This window comes from Puma concolor, chromosome E1, assembly GCF_028749965.1.
Source record: "Puma concolor isolate L17-30 chromosome E1, mPumCon1.1.hap2, whole genome shotgun sequence".
Classification (NCBI taxonomy): Eukaryota; Metazoa; Chordata; class Mammalia; order Carnivora; family Felidae; genus Puma; species Puma concolor.
The window spans coordinates 37,089,322-37,110,728 of NC_141680.1; the positions used below are offsets into that span (position 1 = coordinate 37,089,322).

At 56.5% G+C, this 21,407-nt stretch overlaps 1 protein-coding gene and 1 long non-coding RNA gene across 7 annotated transcripts in view; one reads left to right on the top strand and one right to left on the bottom strand.

Annotated features, from left to right (window-relative positions):
• Window positions 1–7,459, bottom strand: part of ITGA3 (integrin subunit alpha 3) — a 31,118-nt gene extending 23,659 nt beyond the window's left edge. Inside the window, exons 1-2 of one of the 3 annotated variants that reach the window (XM_086687024.1) lie at window positions 7,291–7,459; window positions 6,635–6,842 (exon numbers count right to left, since the gene is read on the bottom strand). In XM_086687024.1, the coding sequence (XP_086543150.1) occupies window positions 6,635–6,842; window positions 7,291–7,393 (311 nt within the window). In that variant the 5' untranslated portion in view covers window positions 7,394–7,459. Of the gene's footprint in view, window positions 1–6,634; window positions 6,843–7,290 lie in introns of those variants that run through there. The other 2 variants (XM_086687025.1, XM_086687026.1) reach the window with 2 other exon arrangements.
• Window positions 1,103–16,696, top strand: LOC147574279 (uncharacterized). Of its 4 annotated transcripts, XR_015244081.1 has the most exons (6): window positions 7,417–7,718; window positions 11,394–11,588; window positions 11,686–11,942; window positions 12,118–12,275; window positions 13,760–14,776; window positions 15,056–16,696. It is a non-coding gene; the product is annotated as an uncharacterized LOC147574279 (long non-coding RNA). The 4 variants fall into 4 exon arrangements; XR_015244079.1 differs by lacking the exon at window positions 7,417–7,718 and adding an exon at window positions 1,103–1,271 and having other exon boundaries at window positions 13,760–16,696; XR_015244080.1 differs by having other exon boundaries at window positions 7,510–7,881; window positions 13,760–16,696.
• Window positions 16,697–21,407: the final 4,711 nt, after the last annotated feature.

Below are 21,407 nucleotides of genomic sequence, written 5' to 3' on the forward strand. Positions count from 1 at the left end.
CTGGAGGAATCCTGGCACAGGTCAACTTCCGGGGGGCCAGAGGGGAAACCGTGTGAGGGGTGGGGTGGGCTGCTGGAGGCCTGGGTCCTTCCCCTCTAAAGTATATGAGGACTTCGGTCCAGGGGCTGGCAACAAAGAATAGGAGGTAACGAGTGAATGCAGCGAGTGTCCCCTAAACCACAGCCAGGTGAGCCGAGGTCAGCAGGGCCCTGAAGTGACTTGGGTGATACCTACTCTCTCCCCACACGGCACCACCACCACCTTGAGACAGGCATACAAGGTGCGGAGGGCTGGGTACCTGACACTTTGGACAATGGGGCCGCAGGGCAGAGTTCTTGGCAGTGGGCACCAGCGTGGGGATGGGCGAGGACAATCACGTTGCCCCCAGCCTGCCTAGAACCCGTCTTTGGGGATGCTAACCGCAAGTTCCTCCAAGGGTGCTTAGGGCCCTGGCCACCCATCCCGTCCCAGAGAGGTGGCTATTGGAGAGGAAGGCAGATCAGCCTGGAAGCAGGATCTCAGAAGACGGTCCTTAGCCCACCAGCATCAGAAATCTCTGGCATGTTTGTTAAAACCGCAAAGCCCTCAGCCGACCACAGACTGTCCGAATTGCATCTGGGGGTGGGGCCCTGGAACCTGCATATCTAACATGGGCACCTCAGTTTGAGAAGACAGCTCTACGTCCCCCTTGCTCTTGGGGCATCATCTCCCGGCAGCCTCTGGACATTCGGCCAGGCCCGCCTCCCAGACCCTGATGGACGCAGCCTTCTGGGTGACGGGTACCTCCTAGGTACCCCTCCATCTGGCCCCGGCAACACTATCACCCTGAGGCTTCCGGCTCAGAACTTGGGCTCTGGGCTTCCTGCCAGAGTCTGGAGGTGCACAGCAACGGCCCCACCTGCAGCTCCTTCCTGGGACCTGTAAGCAAGGGCTGCGAGGAGGGGGCAGGGCAGGGCCCGGGCATGCCGGGACCTGGGGTGCCTCCGCCCACTGATGTCAGGAATGCGCTGCCTGGGGGTGCTGGCAAGGGGGCGGGACTTCTGCCTGCACCTCACTCCTCGGGCTCAGACCTCACCCTGGGAAGTGTGGCTGGGGGCGGGGGTGCGGCTTCTTTAAGCAGAGCAGTGCTAGGAGGTGCGGGCAGGAAGGCTGGCAGGGCACCAGGGTGGCAGCCAGACCCGGTTAGTCATCCACTGTCTGGGCCGGAGAGGGTGCCCGGTGAGTCCGCTGCCTGACCACCCATGGACATCTGCCCCCAGCGCAACTGACAGGTGAGAGACAGAAGCAAAAGCCGGTGGGAAAGGAACATTCCAGCCAGCCTGTGGGGAAAAAAAACCTGATGGCCTGCTCGCGGGGTTTGTTCCGCCTTGTGCGGCAATTTCTTTTCCCTCTCTGAGCTGTGAGTGCCTCATCTGTAAAATGGGGACAGCAGCTGTCCCACCAACCCTGGAGGGGGGACAAAGGGGTTCATTCTTCAAGAGGGCTTTCTGACTATGAAGTCATGGCCAACGTGAGCACCGTCCGTCTGACTCCTTGTGGCATCAGGGACTGGCCTTAACTTACTCCCAGGTGTCCCCCCTCCACCCAAGCACCCAGGAATCTTTGCCCCACCGGGTTTAGGGGACCTGGAACCAAGGGCAAATAGCAGACTAGTTCGGTTTAGAGGGAGCAGAGGTCGGGACCCAAGTGGCACTTCCACGGGGGTGGAATCACTAAGGTGGGGGTGGGGCATTCTAGCACCGTCACTCAGGTTTGGCTGGAGGTAGAGGCTGAGGGATGGCTACCGTGACCTTGAAGGGGTAGGTAGGTCCAGGCCTCGGTGGACGAGGAGTCCCTGGGGAGCCCCGGTTGCAGTCCAGGGTGCGAAATGCAGTGGCGGTGTTGCTGGCCCCCCGCTGAGCCCTGACCAAGTTGTTGGGGTGGGGGGGGTGGTGAGGTGGCTGAGGAGCCGGGTGACTGTGACCTCCTAGCTTTGCTCATCTCAGAGGGCATGGGCGGAGGGGCCCCTCCTCTTAGCCCCCTGGGGTACCGAGCAGGCAGAGCCAGGCACGAATGGCAACTAGATTGAAAGAAATCCCTTTGCCATCTATACCTATTCAGCCCTCACCCTGCACCAGCCTTGTGCCCACTGATGGGCAGTGGGGCAGGGCTGGTGCCCTAATTCCAGCCCCACATCCTAGGCCCCTCCTTTCCCAGAGATTCCACAGGGAGCCCCCCCCACCCCAAACCCTTTCGAGTATTTTTAGCTCCTACTTGGCCTGCTCGGAGGCCCTTTAAGGCCCTCTGGCTCCCAGCCCGGGATCCAGTGGGTCTATAGCCAGAGGACTGGGAGTTGGATGGGGGAAGGCTTGTGCTGAAGGTCAGGTCCAGCTTCCTCTAGCCACAGCCAGGTGTGGGAGAGATCTTACCGGCACGTAAACTGAAGTGTGAAATACCATGCAAATGAGCACCTCTGCTACCTGCTTTTGGGTCTGGTCCAGATCAGTGAGTCCAAAAGCTGACCCCTCCCAGACCACCCCCGAGCCCACCCTCTCTGGGCAGCAGTCAGAAGAGAAGGGAAGCTAGAGGGATGCTTTACCTAGCTCTGGGAGCACAGAAGAAAGGAGGGAGATCGGACAGCCCCTCTCCTGGAGCCGGGCTGGGGCCCTCTGGGAACTAGGGGGATGGATGAAATGACCTCTCAAGGGCTTTCAAAGAGCTGCCTCCTCAGCCTCTCCTTTGGCTCCAGCCAGACAGCCCCCTCCTGGCCTCTGGGGAGTCCCTCGAGCTCCAAGTCCCATCAAAGCACTTCCTCACCCCCATCCCATCACTCTTCCCGGAGCGGTTCAAAGCTAATGCAACAGCCAAGCAGAAAGCAGCAGAATGGGAGGAGACTGGGGAATGGGATCCAGGAGCAGTTAAGGCACCAGGCTGGCCCCCTGGGGGGCCCTGGGGTGGGCTGATGCTCAGAGAGACCGCCTGTAAGATTCAACTTCCCAGGCCCCTGGCTTCGGGGGGCGCTGGGGTGACTCAAGTGGGAAGCTTTCAGTTACCTTGGAGGAACCAGAGGGGCCAGCCCTCAGACCACAGGCCCGGTGCCTTACTCCTCAGGCCGGAAAGCGGGTCGTGCAGGGCACCCCCTCCCCTTTGAGTCCCGCAGGGTGCGGGTGGGGGCAGCTCCCAGACGCAGGATCCCAGCTCTGCGCCCATCCTGCTGCCCGAATTAGCCATCTCCCCAGAGGCTGCTCCTGTGGCAGCTGAACTGTGGCCCTCTCCGTCCTCCCCCTACGTCTGCCTTACGCTGCCCCCTCTCCCTTCTGGTGACTCAGCCCAAGAACCAGAGCAATAAGCTGGAGGCAGCGAGACAATGAGAGAGGACAGGAGAAAGAGGCCTTGGCCCCAAACAAGGAGTCTTTCTCATTTCATCGCCCTCTTGCTGGCTCCTTAGTATTTTTTCCGTGTTTGATTCCTTAGGGCGTTCTTCGTGCCATCTAACCTCAGTCCCCTGCACTGCGTCAGACATCCCCTTCCTCCTTTATTTAGCTCTGGCCAAATCCCTTCCACTTCTTTTTCTACCAGATCAGCCTTCCCCTGCCTCCTGCCCAATTTTAAACCTCCTTGGCCTGGACTGGTCACTGGAGAGAGCCAGAGGAAGAGGGTACCACGCGTGCAGGAATTCTCCCGCAGCCGCGGCTGCTCTGTCCATTTCCTCTGGCACGAGGCTTGGAAGCTGCCAGGCGTCTGCCCTGCCCCGGGACACATGTTTTAGGAGAGCACAACAGGCAAGCCTGGTTCCTACCTACCTACCTCAGATATGACCTCATTTGCCGGGAGCCACAACCACCTCCGCTGCCCCAGGCTCCTCACTTCCAGGCAAGGGCAAAGGGGAGAGAGAGCCCCAGAGGTATCTTCCATAGCCCACAAGGTCAGGCCAGACCAGGACAACTGGATTCCCAGGAGGGAAGTACAGAGCAGGTGCAGGGGGCTGGGGGCAGGGGCCATCTCCCAGAGGAATAGTCCCTCTGCTTCCCCCGGGCTTCTCATGCGTCTCGCCAAGAAGCCCAAAGTCCTTAGTCCTTAGCCCTGCTCCACACCCCTCACTTCCAGAGACTGGGAAGCTGGGTTGGAGAGAGCTCTGATGTTGCAGACGGGGAAATCCGGTCCAGAGATAAAGGTGAACAAAGAGGTCCACACCTGGGTTTTTAACCGCTTCTGGAATAAGGCCTTCTTTGAGAATATGATGAAAACCACACTCCTCCCCTCCTTCTGCCCCCAGAACGATACACAGACACACGATATTTTCAGGGGCCCCTGCATCTCCCAGAAACCTTCTAGGAACCCCAGGCCAAGAGTTTTTTCACGACCATGAAATCTCTCCCCTTTCTGAGGGGCTTTGCGGCTAACAGAATATAAGACTTGACTTGCCGGTTCCCCTCAAGCAGCTGTTCGCATCTGGCTCCACAGCTGGCCGCAGCTAAACCCAGCTGGCCCAGCTGGCTCTCCCCAAGGGCCAAGGGGCAGAATTCAGCGAGAGGAGGAGAGATGAGCCAAGAGACAGAGCCACCCCCGGGAAAGACAGGACATCCGAGAGACTGGCCCAGAACTCTATCTAGAACTACCTGCCTCTCCAAGGTGCAGTCGTTTTAGAACCTTCTGGGCTCCTGGCACGCCTAATGCCATCTCCAGCTGCCCAGGAAGAAAAGTAGAGGTCCTCTGCTCAGCCATCTTGGTCAGTGAGGGCCCGGCTCTGGCACGAGAGCCCTAAACTGCTCCTCGGAGACGTAGGCATACACACAGCACAGAGATATACACACTATCTCACAAAAGCCGAACTAGAAATCATGTTGTTCTCCCCCTGACATGCAGAGAAATTAAGACTCAGATATTAGTGACAGATCCAAGACTGGAAACTGGCAGTGGGACTCTGGCACCTTTTCTCTCTCCTCCATGCCAAGTTGCCTCTTATTGGCCAACAGAAGCAGGAAGGAGCCTATAGATCCAGGTCCAACCCCTCTTTGGGGAAAACTGGCCCAGAGAAGGGAAATATCTTGCCGAAGGCCACATGGGGGTGGGGGTGGGGTGGGGGGTGGGGTTTACAGAATCCATTATTTACTCCAGCTTTTCATTATTTAATCTTGCCTTCCTGATCTTCTCTTTACACTATGCTGCCTTATATCATGCAGATTCAGGATTGAAAAATCCGAAAATCTTTTTTGGGGCTGGGGCGGAAAGAGCACCAATATAGAAACTTGTGCCGATGGTCACTTAGGGTCTCCAAAAGACGAAGGGCAGCCCGAAGTTGCTGGCGCTGTGCTGGGAAGGGTGTGGTGGACTGGGCCCCTGCAGAAGCGACATGGAGGCCAAGGAGGTAGGTAGACTGGGCTGGGGCTGGGCCAGCAGGGGCAGAGGCTGAGGCCGGGGCAGAGTTTGGACTTTGGATATTCCAAGCTTCCTCAAGTTTCTGCAGGCCCCAGCCAACGTTGGGAAAGGCTTCAATAACACCCTGTATGTGCCTATGTCCTCTCGCTCAGCTGGAGTTGGACACCAGGTGGGGGTAGATGTCTGGCAGGTCCCCCAGCCCAAAGAGGTTGGGGGGGGGGCCTGCCCACCTGTCATAACTCCTTCCCTCCTGGGGTGGCCTCGCCTGCCCCAGCTGCCTTTCTCTCCCAAATGCCAACCCCAGCACCGGAGCCCATGGCAGAGAACCCTCTGAAACCTGCACACGCCCCTCTAGACGCGAGTGTGCACCATGGCAGGGGGGATGGGGGGAGGAAACACAAACAGCTGGATGCAATCTCCTTCTCTCCTCTCCCCTGTGGCTAGCTGTTCCCCCTCCTTCTCCTTACAGCTGTTGGGGAAGGCGACCAGAAGAGAAAAACACTCTTTCCCTCTTCAAACCAAAACAAACACACTCAGGGTTGAAGATTCAACATGAATCTGTGGAATGCAGGGAAGATGTCTGGTGGGAGGGCGTCCCTGCTGGGGGTGGCTTGGGGAGCAGGAGACCAAGCAGGAGGTGGGACAGCTCCCTCGACTTCCCCATCCTCAAGGGGTCAGAGGGAGCTCCTGGACAGCTCCAAACGCCCACACTGGCCCATCACTTCACCCAGCAACTGCCCAGCAGCTGAGGAGGCCCTCCAGTCCGGCTCTGCAGAGGGAGGGTGTGGCTGGCATGGCCGGCCGACTAAAATGCGAGGTGTAAAGGCCTGGGAGGGCTTAAATACATACGCCCACGGGTTCTTCCCAGGAACGGGGGAAGAGGGATCCACTAGGTGTTTATTTTCCCCAGGTCCCAGCCCTGGAGAGAAATACTCGGTACATGAGGTCCTCGGTTTACAGAATGGGAGGGTGCCCAGGAAACGGGGATCCCACTTCTAATCAAGAGAGGTGTGAAGAGCCCAGGGGCTGAGTTTAGGCAGGTTCTGGCCCGGTCAGCACTTGCCAGCGATTACCGACCCCATCCCCTACCCAACCCCTCCACTTCCCGCCAGACCTTGGCAACAGAAGGGCTGCCCAGGTCCCCGCCCCCTTAATCCCGACTCCCTAGAGCCGGCGGCGGCCCCGCGGGCCTGGAAGCCCGTCTGCGACTCGGCTAAGGATCCGCGCACCCTGCGCACACACTCCCTCCCACCCCACCCCCGTCAGCCTCACTTACAGGTAGCGCTGCTGCCGCTCCGTCTGCCGATGGAGGGCGACCGAGTAGCCGAAGAGGCTGCCCGGGTTCCTGGCCTCCTTCACCACCAGGAATCGGGTGTCCAGGTTGAAGGCGGAGGCGACACGGCCCCCGGCGGCCACCATCAAGGCGAGCGCGCAGAGCATCGGGCGCGGGACGCAGGCGGCGCGGCGGGGGCCGGGGCCCATGGCTGCGAGCGGGAGCGGGGGCCGGGGCGACAGCGCGTGAGGGTGCGGAGCTGGGAGTGAGGACCTGTTCACCTGCTGCCCGCGCCACCGCAGAACAGTCGCGCGGGCCGCGTCGCTGAGCGCCGCAGCGCCGCGCTAAGTTTCTGGCCCCCGGCCCCGGTCAGTCTCACGTCCTCTCAGGGTCTGCGCTCTCAGATTCCTCTCCGAGGTTCGCGGGTCGGTTCTCCCGCCCGCCCGGCCGCCGGGTCACCGCCCCCCCCACCCCCCACCGCCCCGGGCACCCTGCCCCCAGCTGGTCCTGGCCGCGCCCCCTTGGCCGCACTGTGGCCCTCGATCCCGGCTCGGCGGCGGCTCTGGGCACGCAGACCGGTGGACCGCAAGGAAGACCGGAGGGAGGGGTTCCCTCCGCGCGCGCCCCGCCCCCCCACGCCCAAGCCCGCACCTCCCCACCTTGCGCGCCCAGCCGGGGCTCCGCTTTCCTTCCGGGGAAAGAGAAAAGGTCCCGGCTCCGCCACCGCCTCTTAAAGGGGCAGCATCGCCCCTCCCTCCTCATCCTCCCTCACCAGGCTCCGCCTTCAGCCCCAAACACCTGTCGGGAGCCCCCAAAGGCTTGGATTTCCCATCCCCGCCCCATGCTTCTCCCAAGAAGCGTCACCCCCCACCCCCACCCCCACGCCGGAGTAAGATGGATTGGACGGGCGGGGCCGGGGGTGGGATTTGTCCGGCCGCTTTGCTCCGGTTGCTACCGCTGCTGGAAAGGCAGTTCCAGGCGCGGCCACCTCTGCGGGCCCGGCTGGAGAGCCCCGGCGTTGGCGTATCTGGGAACCGACGTCCGCGCGCCGCTGGCTGGAATGCGCCCGGCTCGCCTCCGCGGCGCTGTGAGTCCCCGAGAGGAGGCTGGAGGTCTCTGGGCGTTCTTCCTCGCACCCAGGCCCTTCGCTGTCCTTGTCGAGATTGATTTCTCTTGCCTACCCGCCCTCGCCCACCCTGATCCGGGCTGGGAGTGGTCCCTCAGCAAAGCCAGACGGATATTTAGCAGTGGTAATAACCAAGCATTGCTAGTTGTAGTAAGCCACAAGACAGCAGTTCCTCCAAAGGGCTGAGCCTTCTCGTCTCCCTTATAAGCTCGTCGGGGTGGAAATGAGTCCCTTCTCCTTAGAACGCACTGTGTGGCCAGGGAGCTGGGCCCAGACCGTACACGTTATCTCATCCACTCCTGCCTTCAGGGCCCAGCCCAGCAGAATCCCAAAGGTCTCCTTCTCCTACTCGGGCTCAGACGGAGTGTTTGGAGACTGGGCGGGGACGGAGCCCCCATAGGTGCGTGATGGGTGGTGCCAGGTGGAGGTTGGTGGGCGGGGCCCAAAGGTCTCGTTATCCTCAGAAGAATCTAACCGAAAGGGAACTTCAAGAGGTCACTATCTACTTTCTTGAATCTGACTCAGATTTCTCATATTGAAGCACAAAGACCCACTTCCGCTGAACATTCTTTTCTCCAGGCTGAAGGAACGTTCTTATTTTCGCCCAGAAATTCAGGCCTCAGCACTCGCTCTCTTGAAATTTGACTTAGAGGGCCTATCTCTGAGAGTTTATAATAGGAAGAAGAAAACTACTATGTAGCAAGTGCTCATGCAGCAGGAACTATGCTAAGTGCTTTACAAAGATTATTAAATTTTTTTTAACATTTATTTATTTTTGGGACAGAGAGAGACAGAGCATGAACGGGGGAGGGGCAGAGAGAGAGGGAGACACAGAATCGGAAGCAGGCTCCAAGCTCCGAGCCATCAGCCCAGAGCCCGACGCGGGGCTCGAACTCACGAACCGTGAGATCGTGACCTGAGCTGAAGTCGGATGCTTAACCGACTGAGCCACCCAGGTGCCCCTACAAAGATTATTAGATTAAAGTTTCGCAACAATCTTCGAAGATTATCTGTTTTAAGATGAGGCAACCGAGGCTCAGAGAGGTTAAGCAACTTGGTGAAGACCACACAGCTCGGATTTTAATCCTATATTATCTGGCCTCAGAGTCCTCCTTGACCACTTATGCTAATCATTAACATTTGTACAATACTTGGGGCAACTCTAGGTTTGGCGGGGCGGTGGGGGGGGTGGTGGTGGTGGAGCCTGAAGCCTGTACAATTTGGAGCCCTCTTTAAAGAGACGAATAAAGAGCTGGGAGTACAAAATTAGATTCAGAGGCTGGAAAGGGACTTGCACGTTATAGTTTATGAATCATTTCACGTGCAGACTTCTATTTCACCCTCCTGGCCTCTCTGTGAAGTCAGGATTATCATCCTCACTTGACTTATGAGGGAGTCTGGATGTCCAAGGTCACACAGCTCATTTGAGTCGGAGCTAGGACCGGAAGCCCCTGACCACACCTATGTCTTTAAGAGACGAGTCCCAGGCAGATGTTGGTCAGACAGCCAGATGCATCTAAATGAAAGCAGCTGAAGTAACAGCATTCTCTGTGATGTTCTGCGAGACGACATCCATCCCTGTCTGCCCTTAGGACAGCATCTGTTCCCGGGCTGTGACTCCCAGAGCCACCCAGCCTCTCCCCGTAGTCTGCCTTCCAGTCTAGCGCCCATAGGGCCATCTAAGGTCAAGGAACAAGAAGCTGACCGGGATGGAAGTTGACCAGTTACCTTGTTCCCCTTTGGGCTGGCTGCTGGGTCCTCCACTGCATTCCTGGAGGAGGGGAGACGTCCAGGGCCAGGAGAGCAGGGGCCAGGGTGGCTGCTTGGTGTGGGCAGGGGTCCCACCTGACACAGCTTTGAGCGTCCTGTGATGACAGATGGGCTCTATGCCAGGCATTATCTCTTTGGCCATCCCAAACAGGAATGACCAGCATGTCCGATCCCAGGGCTGGGAGCAGGAAAGGGAGGAGGGATGGTGTTTCCACTCTAGGGGAGTATCCTGAGGGAATGTGGGAGCCAGAGCAGGGCGCCTGGGAGGGGGGGAACTCCAGCTAAGGAATGTGGGGGAGTGTCAGATAGGTCTGGGGGAGACAGAGCAGGGATGGAGGGAGACGTGGACACTGGAAGGGTCTCTGGGCTAGAGAGATGCAGAAAGGGAAACCGTAAGTTCATGACAAAGTTCTGAAGTCCTCTGGTTCCAGTGATGTGTCATCCATGGCTTCGTCTCATTCGTCAGTTGACTTTATCATGTCAGCTCTGCTCTGTGGAGAAGGGGCCCTAGTAGCTACAAAGGTAGACAGAGAAAAACAGAGACACATGAATAACATGCCTCAGGAGGACCCAGAGTCCATTTTTTAAACTTTTTTTAATGTTTATTTATTTTTGAGATAGAGAGAGAGAGAGAGAGCAGGGAAGGGGCAGAGAGAGAATGGGAGACAGAGGATCGGAAGTAGGCTCTGTACTGACAAGCAGTGAGCCCGAGGCAGGGCTCACACTCACAAACAGTGAGATCATGACCTGAGTCAAAGTGGGATGCTTAATCCGACAGAGCCCCCCACCCCCAGGCGCCCCTTGGAGTCCTGTTTTTGATTGGCTGCTGACAGCTTGTAAGCACCCCCTCTCCCTCTTCCCCTTTGCCCCACACCTGGACAAGCTGATAATAAAACTGGGGGGCTGTGTTCCCTCCTTTGGCATCCGTGGAGGATTCGAACTCCGTCAGGCCTTCTCTGCTCAAACGCTCACTTTGATCTCACTCCCCCACCACAAGAAGGCAATCTCCTTTCCTTGCTCTCCCTGGCTGGTTCAGACCTTGCTCCACACGCCAGCCCTGCTCTCCCCCAGAGACCTCAATTATGTAAATAACAAACCTTTTCATGCCCTCTTGGCGTGTGTGTGGCGTCATCAGTCTTGAGATCAAGCAAAACCTTGGGTGGGGTCCGTCTGCCTCTGGGGGAGCCTGGCAACAAGCCAACTCTGGGTTGTGCTGTAAAGGCAGGGAGGCTTCTTGGAGGAGGAGTATCTGGACAAGGGAGAAGGGAAGGACTAGCAAGACGGGGGCCTCGGGACAGAAGAGGGCAGAAGAGCCGGGGCCTGGTTTGGGGTGAAATTTCCTCAGTCGCAACAATGACAACGTCAAGATTCTATAAAGGCGCCTCGGTTTATTTAGCGCTTGCTGGGTTTGCGCTAGCCTTCCTCTGGGTGACCACCCCTGACCCCATCTCGCTCGCCCAGAGCCCCAGGCTTGCTCAGTCCTCACAGGAAGGTCAGCACGCAGATGGGGTGTGCACAGGCAGCTGGGGAGAGAGGTGGAGCAGAACTGGGGTGCCGTGTGTGTGTTGAGTGCAGGCTCTTTTCGGCCTTCTCACCTTGGGCAAGTTACTTTCCTCCTCCGAGCCTCGATTTCCCCATCTGTGCAACGAAAGGGCTGGAGGAGATCTCTTGTTATTCCCTCGCCGGCATCCCGTGTGTCCTAAGGCTCCTAATATTTGTTGAACTAAGTGGATGAGATCTCTGCTATTGAATTAAGACTCAGGTCTCTATCTCTGATCTGAATTGGAAATGCAAATTACTGAGGAGGGAGGGAGGAGCCGTGAAGCATGAATGGGTTTATCAGATTTCCTTTCTCCTGTGACCTAGATACCGGCAGGCGCCTAGTCCCCGGCTCAGAATCTGTCAGCCTCAAACATTCATTGACAACCTACGATGGCCTGGCACAGAGCTGAGAACCTCCAGGGGTGTCAGAGACGAACCAGAACACCTTCCAGGGAGGCCTTCACCTTGACCCCATATTCGAGCATTCACCTTGACCCCACATTCAGAGAGCTCTCAAATGTAAACAGCCTAAGTCTGCACCACATTGTATTTTAGGACTTGGGGGGGGGGTGGACGGGCAATGGGGGTGCCACGAAGTCACTCTTGAATCTTCCAGGCCTTACGGTGACTTCCAGTCTGGGCTTGCAGTGTGATTATAGAAACCCGACGCACAGGTTTGTTGGAAAACAGTAGAGCTGAGGCCCAGAAGTCGCTCACTACGAGATAGTTGTGCTGCACTGTGGATTACACTTGTATTCCCAGCACCCGTGACGGTCACTCACACGCGGTAGTGCGTCTTCAGCCACCGTGTGTCCAGCTGAATTCAGTTGGCCACATGCTCCGTACGGCCCTAAATCAGAGAACACAGTAGAGGTGAGTGAGAGGCCAGCTCGGTCTCGTAAATATCCTCTTGCTCCCGTCCCCTCCCCCACCCTGGGATCCTGTTGGGACAAATGTCTTGGCTCAGTGGGTTGAAAAGGAAAGTCAGAATTCTGAGGCATGAATTGCTGTGCCCACTGACTCACTTCCTCCTCCCCACCCACTGCAGACCCAGCCGGGCCCTGAGTAACACAGGTTGCAGCCTTCTCCCTGCCCGTGCCCCTCATCCGAGCACTCCACCCCCCAGCCCTCGCTGCGGACCTCACCCGTGAGTGGAAGGGCAGTGACGCCAGCTGCCCCTGATCTGAAATGCGCTTGCAAGTTTTGGTGAGCTAGGGGGCAGGGGGTGGGGGTGGGGGACGGGAACAAATTCTGCTCTCAGGACCCCGAGCCTGATGTGCAAGGCAGAGCACCCCTCTGGAGTTTGACCTGGGAGGTACCAGAAATTCCCCTCCTCATAACGGGCGCTCTCCTTTCCTGCCAGGATCACAGAAATTCTCACCATGAGGCAACCTTCCTGTTGCCCTAAGGCCTTGTCTCCCGAACGTTCTTATTAAAAGGCAGGGAGCTCACCTGGCAGGGTAGCACGTGGGCTCCCTGGCAGGGATGGGGCAGGATGTTACAGCATCTCCCACAGAGCCCAGGGCCCTGGGTTATAAATGATTCAGGCAGCAGGAAGGTAGGGGGAGGGAGGGAAGAGGCCAGGGCTGGGACAGAGAATGATTTAATGGAGGGGGGTGGCAGGCAGGCCCCTGGCACTGTCCTTACTGGTTCCCAGTTAGCGTGATGGGCAGTGAAGAAGGGATTTCACTTTCCTGCAAAACAGTGCCCCCGAGTCTTGGGCTTTTCCCTCTGGAGGTCCCTTCCCTGCCTTGTCCTGGGCTCCTCTGATGGGAAGAAGAGTTGTAAGGGCTTGGGGGACGTCACGGCCACTCCTCGGTGGCAGAACTGCTCTGGGCAGCACTCCTGACCGTGGCTCGGAGGCGGAGTGCGGGCACAGCCCATCTGGACTGCCGAATGAGATGGAACTCAGGGGTACGGTGTGGGGGGTGGGGTGGGGGGAGACAACCAGATGCGCACGGGGACACGGGCCCAGCGAGGGGCCACGGGCGGGGCAGCCGAGCAGCAATCACAGAGGCTGCAAGGGACACGCTCAGGAAAGGCTTCGGCTTGCCGGCCTTGGAACTGAAGGCAACGGCTGGGTTCACTCACCCCTGGGAGTGAGCCGAGAGCCTTTGCGGCTTCAAAAGACCGATCGGGGCGGATGCAGGGATGGACCCGAGAAAGGACGAGGACCTGCCCTGCTGCAGAGATGTACATGGACGTGAGAGATACGTGGGTGAGGGCGGGGGCAGGAGCCGGTGGCGCGTCGGTGCAGGGGATGCGGGAGAGGTCAGTAGCCAGTAGCTGGCGAGTCCGCGGGACCTCGGGGGCCTCCTAGGTGGAGGTGTGTTCGGCAATCTGCCAGAGGCCCCGGGACAGGGGTGGAGGCACACAAGGCCAGAGTCCGGGAGGGCCCCCTAAAGTGGCGCGCGCCAAACCTTCCGGCAGAGGGAAGATCCTAGAGGCCTTTCCCCAGAAGCACTAGCCTCAGCTTGGATGTCAACCGGGCTCCTTGGGGTCAGGCTTGGCCCGCAGCAGGCTCCCCTGAGATAGTTCCCAGGGTCTCTCACCACCTGCACCCTGGACTCCAGGCCTCAGCCCTGTCCTTTCTTCCCTCTGGCCCCCTTCTTGTTCTAACTCTCTTGGTTACCACCCCAGAGGCCCCCGCTTCATTCATTCCCTGCCTACCCTCTTCTCTGCCCCCACAGACACGCTTAGACGTCCGAACAATGCACAGCTGTCCTTGCTGCCAGTGTGCCGGGCAGTGGAGCCCCTACCCCAACGCGCATCAGCCTCTGACTCACCTTTAGTCATCTCTGACCCTCATTTCTTTGCAAAGAGGAGACGGTCATGCCCAACTCTGGGAATAGTTGGGACATAACTGAGACCATACCTGAGGCGCACCTGGCATGGGACCACCCCCTATGCCCTTCCTTCTCTTCCCTTGGACAATCATTACCTGGCCCCAGGGCTTTACTACCCTGACCCTATTCAAAACTAACCTTAGACGACTCGCTGCTCAGCCCGGGGCTTGAGGTTCCTCCACGACCACCTGCTTCCCTTTGGTCCTTGCACCCCCCCACTCCCATCCTTTCCCCCTGGCTCCAGCCCGTGGGGGAGGGAGATCATCCCCCAAATCCGGCTCGCCCCTTTCTCGAGACCTTTGCCCGGAGTGCCTGAAAGCAACATGCCAGCATCTTCCTGCCCATCGACAGCTCCCCTTCCATCAAGGCCAATCGAGGCCCACTCCCAGCTCCCTGGGCCTCAACGGATGCTTTCTGCTCTGGCACAGCCCTGTTTTTCCCTCGGACAGAGCGCTCGCCATATTGGGCCATATGTCGCTTATTAGCTGGGGCGAAGTTGCTTAAGCTCTCTGTGACTCAGTCTCTCTGTCTGCACTGGAGCTAATAACGGCACTCTAACCCTAGAGTCGTTGCGGAGAGTAGATAAGAACGTGCACAGGGCCCGCCGCAGAGTAAATAGGCCAATAAATGTTATTTTTTTTTAATTGAGATGGTGGAGGGGGGGGTGACGACAGGGCTCCCAACAGCCCTGACTCTCAGAGAAGGCAAGCCCAGACCGCCCCCCTCTCTCTCCACCCTGCCCATACGACACTGCTCTGCTGGGAGTGGAGGTCAGTGATATGCCTCAGATTGAAGCTTCTCTGGTCCATCAAACAAATCGCAGTGCTCCTTTGTGGGTTCCCTTCGGCTCCATTCACTGCGGTGCGTGGACGTTTCTGTGCCTGGGAAATGGACCCCCAAGAGCTGGTGGAGTTATCAGCCCCCTGGGGAACCCCCATCACAGAGGAGCCTGGCTGACCTTCCCCGGGGCTCCGAGTGGGACTCCAACACAGAGATGGGGACCGATGGAGAGTGGGCATCCTGGAATTCTTCCTGGAGGAGGCAAATGGGGAGAGCTAGGCTGAGAAAAGGGGTGACAGGTTTCACGGGGAGTCTCATTGCACCAAGCTCTTTATGTAGATTGCGACCTTTATTTTTCAGGAGGAGCCTGTGAGGTCAGTCCTGTAATCTGCTTTTCCAGAAGGAAGCAAAGGCCCGGACTGACAAAGCGACATGCCCAAGGTCACACCATTCCAGAGGGGAGCAGGATTCTAGTCCTGATCTGCTGGGCTCTGAGGGGAGGGCCAGGCCGAGGATGGTGGGAGAATTGCAGACTCCGGCCAGCTGCCCCTGCATCCAGGGAGGCTGTGGGTGGGGTGGAAACAGCCACCAGAAGCCAGGGGCACGCGGCAAACAAGGGTGCCAGGAAATGAACCGGACCCAGGGTCCTTCCTCCCGGCCCGCCCTGTGCCCCTGGCCAACTGCCACCTCCCTTTGAGGCTTCTCCCTGCAAGAGAACAGAGAAAGCTGGGCCAGAGCCCAGGGATGGCCCTACACGGCGGGGAGAGGGGGGACCAGGAGGGTCTTGAAGCCCAGGAGGAGCCCTGCCAGGCCTAAGCGCCCCCTGTCCTGGGAAGAGAGATAGAGATCCCAGGGGTCTCATCCTGTTTGTCTCAGATGGAGCTCAGACTGGGGCCTCGCACAGAGAAGGCGCTCAATAAATGTGTGTCGAAAGGAGGTACAGCAGGTGTGCCGTCCAAACTGCGAGGCTGGAGGTGAAGAGGCCGGGTCCGGACACGGTTTCTGCCCCCGCCTCGTGACCCTGGACGAGTCTCAGAACGTCCCTATCCGTCAGATCAAGCTGTTATCCTGGAATGTGCACCATCGCTTGGGTCCCTTCCAGCTCTGACAGTGCAGTTCTATTCATTCTTTTACTCACTCGCTAATTTGTTGTCTCAGCGAAATACATCGTGGAGCCCGAGAAATATACTTTGGTACTAATGAGGCAGTGGGCAGAGTGGCGGCAATCGGCAAAGCTTGTGGGGGGATAGTGACGGGTCCCCCTCTTGAGCAGGGACTCTGGGGTCAGATGGCCTGGGTTCAGATTCTCCCTCCATGACCTGCTCACTGAGTAACCCTGGGCAAGTTACTTACTCACGTTGAACTTGGACTTCCTCATCTGTAAGATGGAGATGATAGGAGGATATACTTCATAGGGTTATTGTAAAAATTAAATGGGATAATACAAATAAGTTGCTTAGGGAAATAGTACACAGCAGGCGCCCAACAAGTCTTAGCTCTTCCCGTTCCTTAGAAGGCGCGCGAACTCCAGCAGACAAAGGGGGCTGCTGTGTGGGTGCAGGGGTAGGGGTGGGGGGAAGCATCAGAACAGCATGTGCTTAGATACAGAGGCCGGAAAATCCAGTACTGCCGAGGAGCACCAAGAGACCCGTCCAGACTAAGTGGGAAGAGGTAAGTTGGGCACAGATGGTGAGCGGCTTTGGTCAGGCTGAGAAACTTGGATCTGATCCTGTAGGTTGGCATTTCCCAACTGCTGCTCCCCAGAATTCCATGAGCCGTTACTGGATGTTTTATAAATATTTCAGGGCACCCGGGTGGCTCAGTCAATTAAGCGTCCGACTCGGGCTCAGGTCATGATCTCGTGGTATGCGAGTTCGAGCCCCGCAGTGGGCTCTGGGCTGACAGCCCAGAGCCTGGAACCTGCTTCGGATTCTGTGTCTCCCTCTCTTTCTCTGCCCCTCCTCCGCTCACATTCTCTCTCTCTCTCTCTCTCTCTCTCTCTCCCTCCCTCAAAAATAAATAAAATTTAAAAATTAAAAAATAGGGGCGCCTGGGTGGCGCAGTCGGTTAGGCGTCCGACTTCAACTCAGGTCACGATCTCGCGGTCTGTGAGTTCGAGCCCCGCGTCGGGCTCTGGGCTGACGGCTCAGAGCCTGGAGCCTGCTTTCGATTCTGTGTCTCCCTCTCTCTCTGCCCCTCCCCCATTCATGCTCTGTCTCTCTCTGTCTCAAAAATAAATAAACATTAAAAAAATAAAAATTACGGGGCGCCTGGGTGGCGCAGTCGGTTAAGCATCCGACTTCAGCCAGGTCACGATCTCACGGTCCGTGAGTTCGAGCCCCACGTCGGGCTCTGGGCTGATGGCTCAGAGCCTGGAGCCTGTTTCCAATTCTGTGTCTCCCTCTCTCTCTGCCCCTCGCCCGTTCATGCTGTCTCTCTCTGTCCCAAAAATAAAATAAAAACGTTGAAAAAAAGAAAAGAAAAAAAATAAAAATTAAAAAATATATATATAAATATTTAAGGGGTGGGGGATGGGGGAGAGGACAGGATGACTAGATGTCCACCTGCAAAAGAATAAAGCTGGACCCCTACTTCAGATCAGGTACAAAAATTAACTCAAAACGGATCAACGATCTAAATACAAGGGCTAAACCAAAAACTCTTAGGAGAAAGCAGAGGGGTAAATCTTCGTGATCTTGGATTTGGCAATGGATTCTCAGATGTGACCAAGGGAAGCAGCGAAAGAAAATATAGGCAAACCCAATGCCGTGGTCTCGATGTTTAGGCCCGTCCCCCTCCCCACCACATCTGTATGTGACAGTGCTGATCTCCAAGGTGGAGGTGGGGCCTTTGAGGGGTGATTAGGTCGGGAGGTCAGAGTTTCCGGATTGGGATCAGTGCCCTTATAAAAAGAAGCTCCCCAGAGCCCCCCAGCCTCATGTGAGGATACAGGGAAAAGTCTGCAACCCGAAGAGCATCCTCACCTGACTGTTGTTGTGCCCTGATCTTTGACTTCCAGCCTCCAGAATAAACGTCTGTTGTTTATAATCTACCCACTCTGTGGTATTTTGTCGCAGGAGCCTGAACGGACTAAGACACTGAACTTCATCACAATTTAAAACTTCTGTGCTTCAAAGGACCCCTTCACAAAAGCAAAAAGATAACCCATAGAATGGAATAAAATATTTCTAAATCATAAATCTGATAAGAGATTGGTTTCTAGAATATATAAAGAACTCTTACAACCCAATAAGAAAAAGGCAAGCTTAAAAATGGGCAAAGGATCGGGGCGCCTGGGTGGCTCATTGATTAAGTGGCCAACTCTTGATTACGACTCAAGTCATGATCTCAGTTTGTGAGTTCGAGCCTAGCATTGGGCTCCGTGCTGATGGTGCAGAGGCTGCTTGGGATTCTCTCACTCTCCCTCTCTCTCTCTGTGCATGGATGTTCTCTCTCCCTCTTTCTCTCTCTCTCTCAAAATAAATGAATAAACTTAAAAAAAAATTTTTAATGGGCAAAGGATCTGAATAGAAATTTTTCTAAACAAGACATACAGATGGCCAACAAGCCTATAAAAAGATGCTCAACATCACTAATCATTAGGGAAAAGCAAATCAAAACCACAGTGAGGGGCACCTGGGTGGCTCAGTCGTTTAAGCGTCTGACTTTGGCTCAGGCCATGATCTCACAGTTCATGAGATCGAGCCCCGTGTTGGGCTCTGCGCTGACAGCTCAGAGCCTGGAGACTGCTTCGGATTCTGTGTCTCCCTCTCTCTCTCTCTGCCCTCCCCCACTCGCATTCTGTCTGCCTCTCTCTCAAAAATAAATAGACACTTAAAAAAAAAAACCCACAATGAGATATCACTTTATACTCCCGAGGATGGCTTGAACCAAAAAGTCAAATAAATAAGTGTCGGTGAAGGCGCAGAGAATTCGGAGCCCTTGGGCATGGCTGGTGGGAATATTAAATGATGTGATTGCTTCAAAAAATAGTCTGGCATTTCCTCAAAGAGCTAAACATAGACTCACCATTTGACCCGGCAATTCCACTCCCTGGTATATACCCAGGAGAGATGAACACATATGTCTGCACAAAAGCTTGTACGCGACTATTCGTGGCAGCATTATTCGTAACAGCCCCAAAGTAAGACTCACCCAAATGTCCGCCAACTGATGAACAAACAAAATGGATCACATCCACACAGGGGACTATTATTTGGTCACAAAAAGGAATGAAGCGTTAATACACATTATAGTATGACTGAACCTTTATGATACACGAATTATATCTCAATAAATTGTAAAGAAAAAGAAAACACAGGCAGGGTGTGAATCTAACATCATATTCATTGGGGGAAATTCTGGGTCCGGGAGGGGATTGTTTATGTTTGTTTGTTGGTTTAGCTTTGGGAATTCTCTGAGCTAACACGCATTGATTGGCAAGCTTGGACCGCGTCTGAGTGTTGTGGCATTTCCCAAAATGATGGCCATAGTTTAACCACAGAACCATTTCCAGAGGAACGTCTCTTTGCTTTTCCCAAAACGCTTTTCACAGAACACAGTATGGCAAGTTTGGCCATAAGCAATGGGGAGCCATTGAAGGTTCAAGCAGGGGGGAGGGCCTGGCTAGAGCTGGGCTTAGAGGGAGAACAGGCTGCGGTGGGGGGGAGAAGGGAAGGAGGAAGGACAGCCTAGTGACCTGGGGCCAACGAAGTGGTTAAAACGCATCTGAATAGACTTTTCTGCAAAGAAGATACACAAAAGGCCAGATGAGTACTTAAGGAGATGTCATCAGGGAAATGCAAATCAAACCCACAATGAGATACCACTTCTCACCCGCTAAGTGTGCAGGCAGGGTGGCAGGGGTCTGAACGTGGCCTTCACTGTGAAAGGGGTGGGGAAAACCATCCTGCCTCACCTCTCTTTGGCTCCTGGAAGGGGTGCTTCCCTCCTCCCTGGGCTCCCCCACCCGAGCCCTAGGAATTCCCAGACCCTCCCTGACCCAGACAGGAGCTCCCCACCACGCTGGTGCTTCCGGAGAGGATGCTAGGGACTGTCATTCATCCCAGCTGTGCTTACGTCCCTTTTCCTGGAAGGGGGATGGGCACCAGCCTGGCAAGGCTGGAGGGGGTCCGGGGAAGGCACCAGATCTAGAGACACACAGGAGCCTGGCGGGCGGAGAAAAATAGTGGGTAGGAGCAAGTTGACCTGATCAGAGCCAGGCTGGAGCGGGAGTCTGTGTGGCCTCAGAACACATTATTTCCCACAGAGCCTCCCTCCCCCAGGCCGTGAGAAGCACACCCAGAGCTCAGGGCCGAGAGAACTTGGAGAACTTGGCCTTTAAGTCTTAAAAGCCTCAGTCATAATGGCTCATGTTTATTGTGTCCTTAGTCTCTAGCCCGTGCTAAGTGCCCCGCCTGCATGATCTCATCTGATCCTTAAAGCAATCCTATGAAGCAGGTAATATTATTACCTCCATTTTACAGATGAGGAAACTGAGCTCTAGGGCCCTGCGATGACTTGCCTGATATTACACAACGCGACAGTGGGCCAAGGCAGCCTCATGGAACGAAGTTAGATATCGAGCCATAGACACGGGAGCAAGGTTGGAAAAGTGCACGTGGAGGCCTTCTTCCCAGCCCTGACTCCAGCGCTCCGGTCCCCCAGCCCAGCCCAGAGCAGCCCTGCATCCACGGCCTCTCCTGAGGTCCTAGGAATTGGGACAGGGAGCACCCCTGAGACTCTTCAGCCATCCCCCTGCAGCAGGTAAATTCACAGCTGCCTGGTGTCGGAGTTGTCCAGAGATGTCCTTCAAAAGACAGAGGCCACGGGAGGGTGGAAAGGTCACAGGGAAGGTTGAGGGCTGTGTGTCCCCCTCCAGGCTCCCGCTCCCAGTGGGGCAGGGAAGGGGACCCCCCACGGAGTCTCAGGGCATCCTCCCAGCAGCACTCAGCCCTTCTAGCCAGGGTGACGGCCGGTAGACAGCTCTTCCAGAAAGAGACACGGTAGAGCAGGGCGAGGACCGAAGTTTATTCTCCAAAGGCCAGAACGGGACTCACTTCCATCCCAACACCAAGTCAAGGGCTCCCCGAAGGGCAGAAGCTAGATTTCAGAAAGAACACCCATCAGCAAAGGATTTTGGAGTCGAGAGAGTAAAGGCTTGGGGTTTCCCGGCTGGACCAGACTCTGGTGAGCGTAGAGGCGGGGGCGTGGCTGAAATGGTACCACCGTGGGTGATGAAGAAGATGGGGTTCCTGTCTGTGGCCAGACCCGCTCGAGGGCCTAGCAGATCCCTGATGCGGATCTGAGGCAGAGGGATGGACACCGTGGCCTCCCGCTCCCGTAAGCCTTCTGTGGCTGCAGGAAAAGAGTTGGCTGTGTGCGGAGGGGCGGGTACCGTTCACTCCCCAAATATTTACAGACAGTGTTCTTAGTGCTGGGCCGAGAGCCAAGGCTCTTGGGTCAGGCCCTGGCTGTGTCCATTACTCTTGTCTCCCTCGGGCAGGCAGACCCTGGACGCGGGGAGGGGAAGCCGGAGGAGGCAGGAGCCTGGCTCACCCTACGTGGGGGATGGGACCTGTAGAACAGTGAATATCGCCTACTGATCCCTCCCACAGCCCACCCTCCGGCGGGGATCTGGCTGCATCCCAGAAGGCTCAGGCCTGCTCTCAGAGGAGAGGCTGGGAAACTGGGGGCAGGAAGGGGGCCTCTC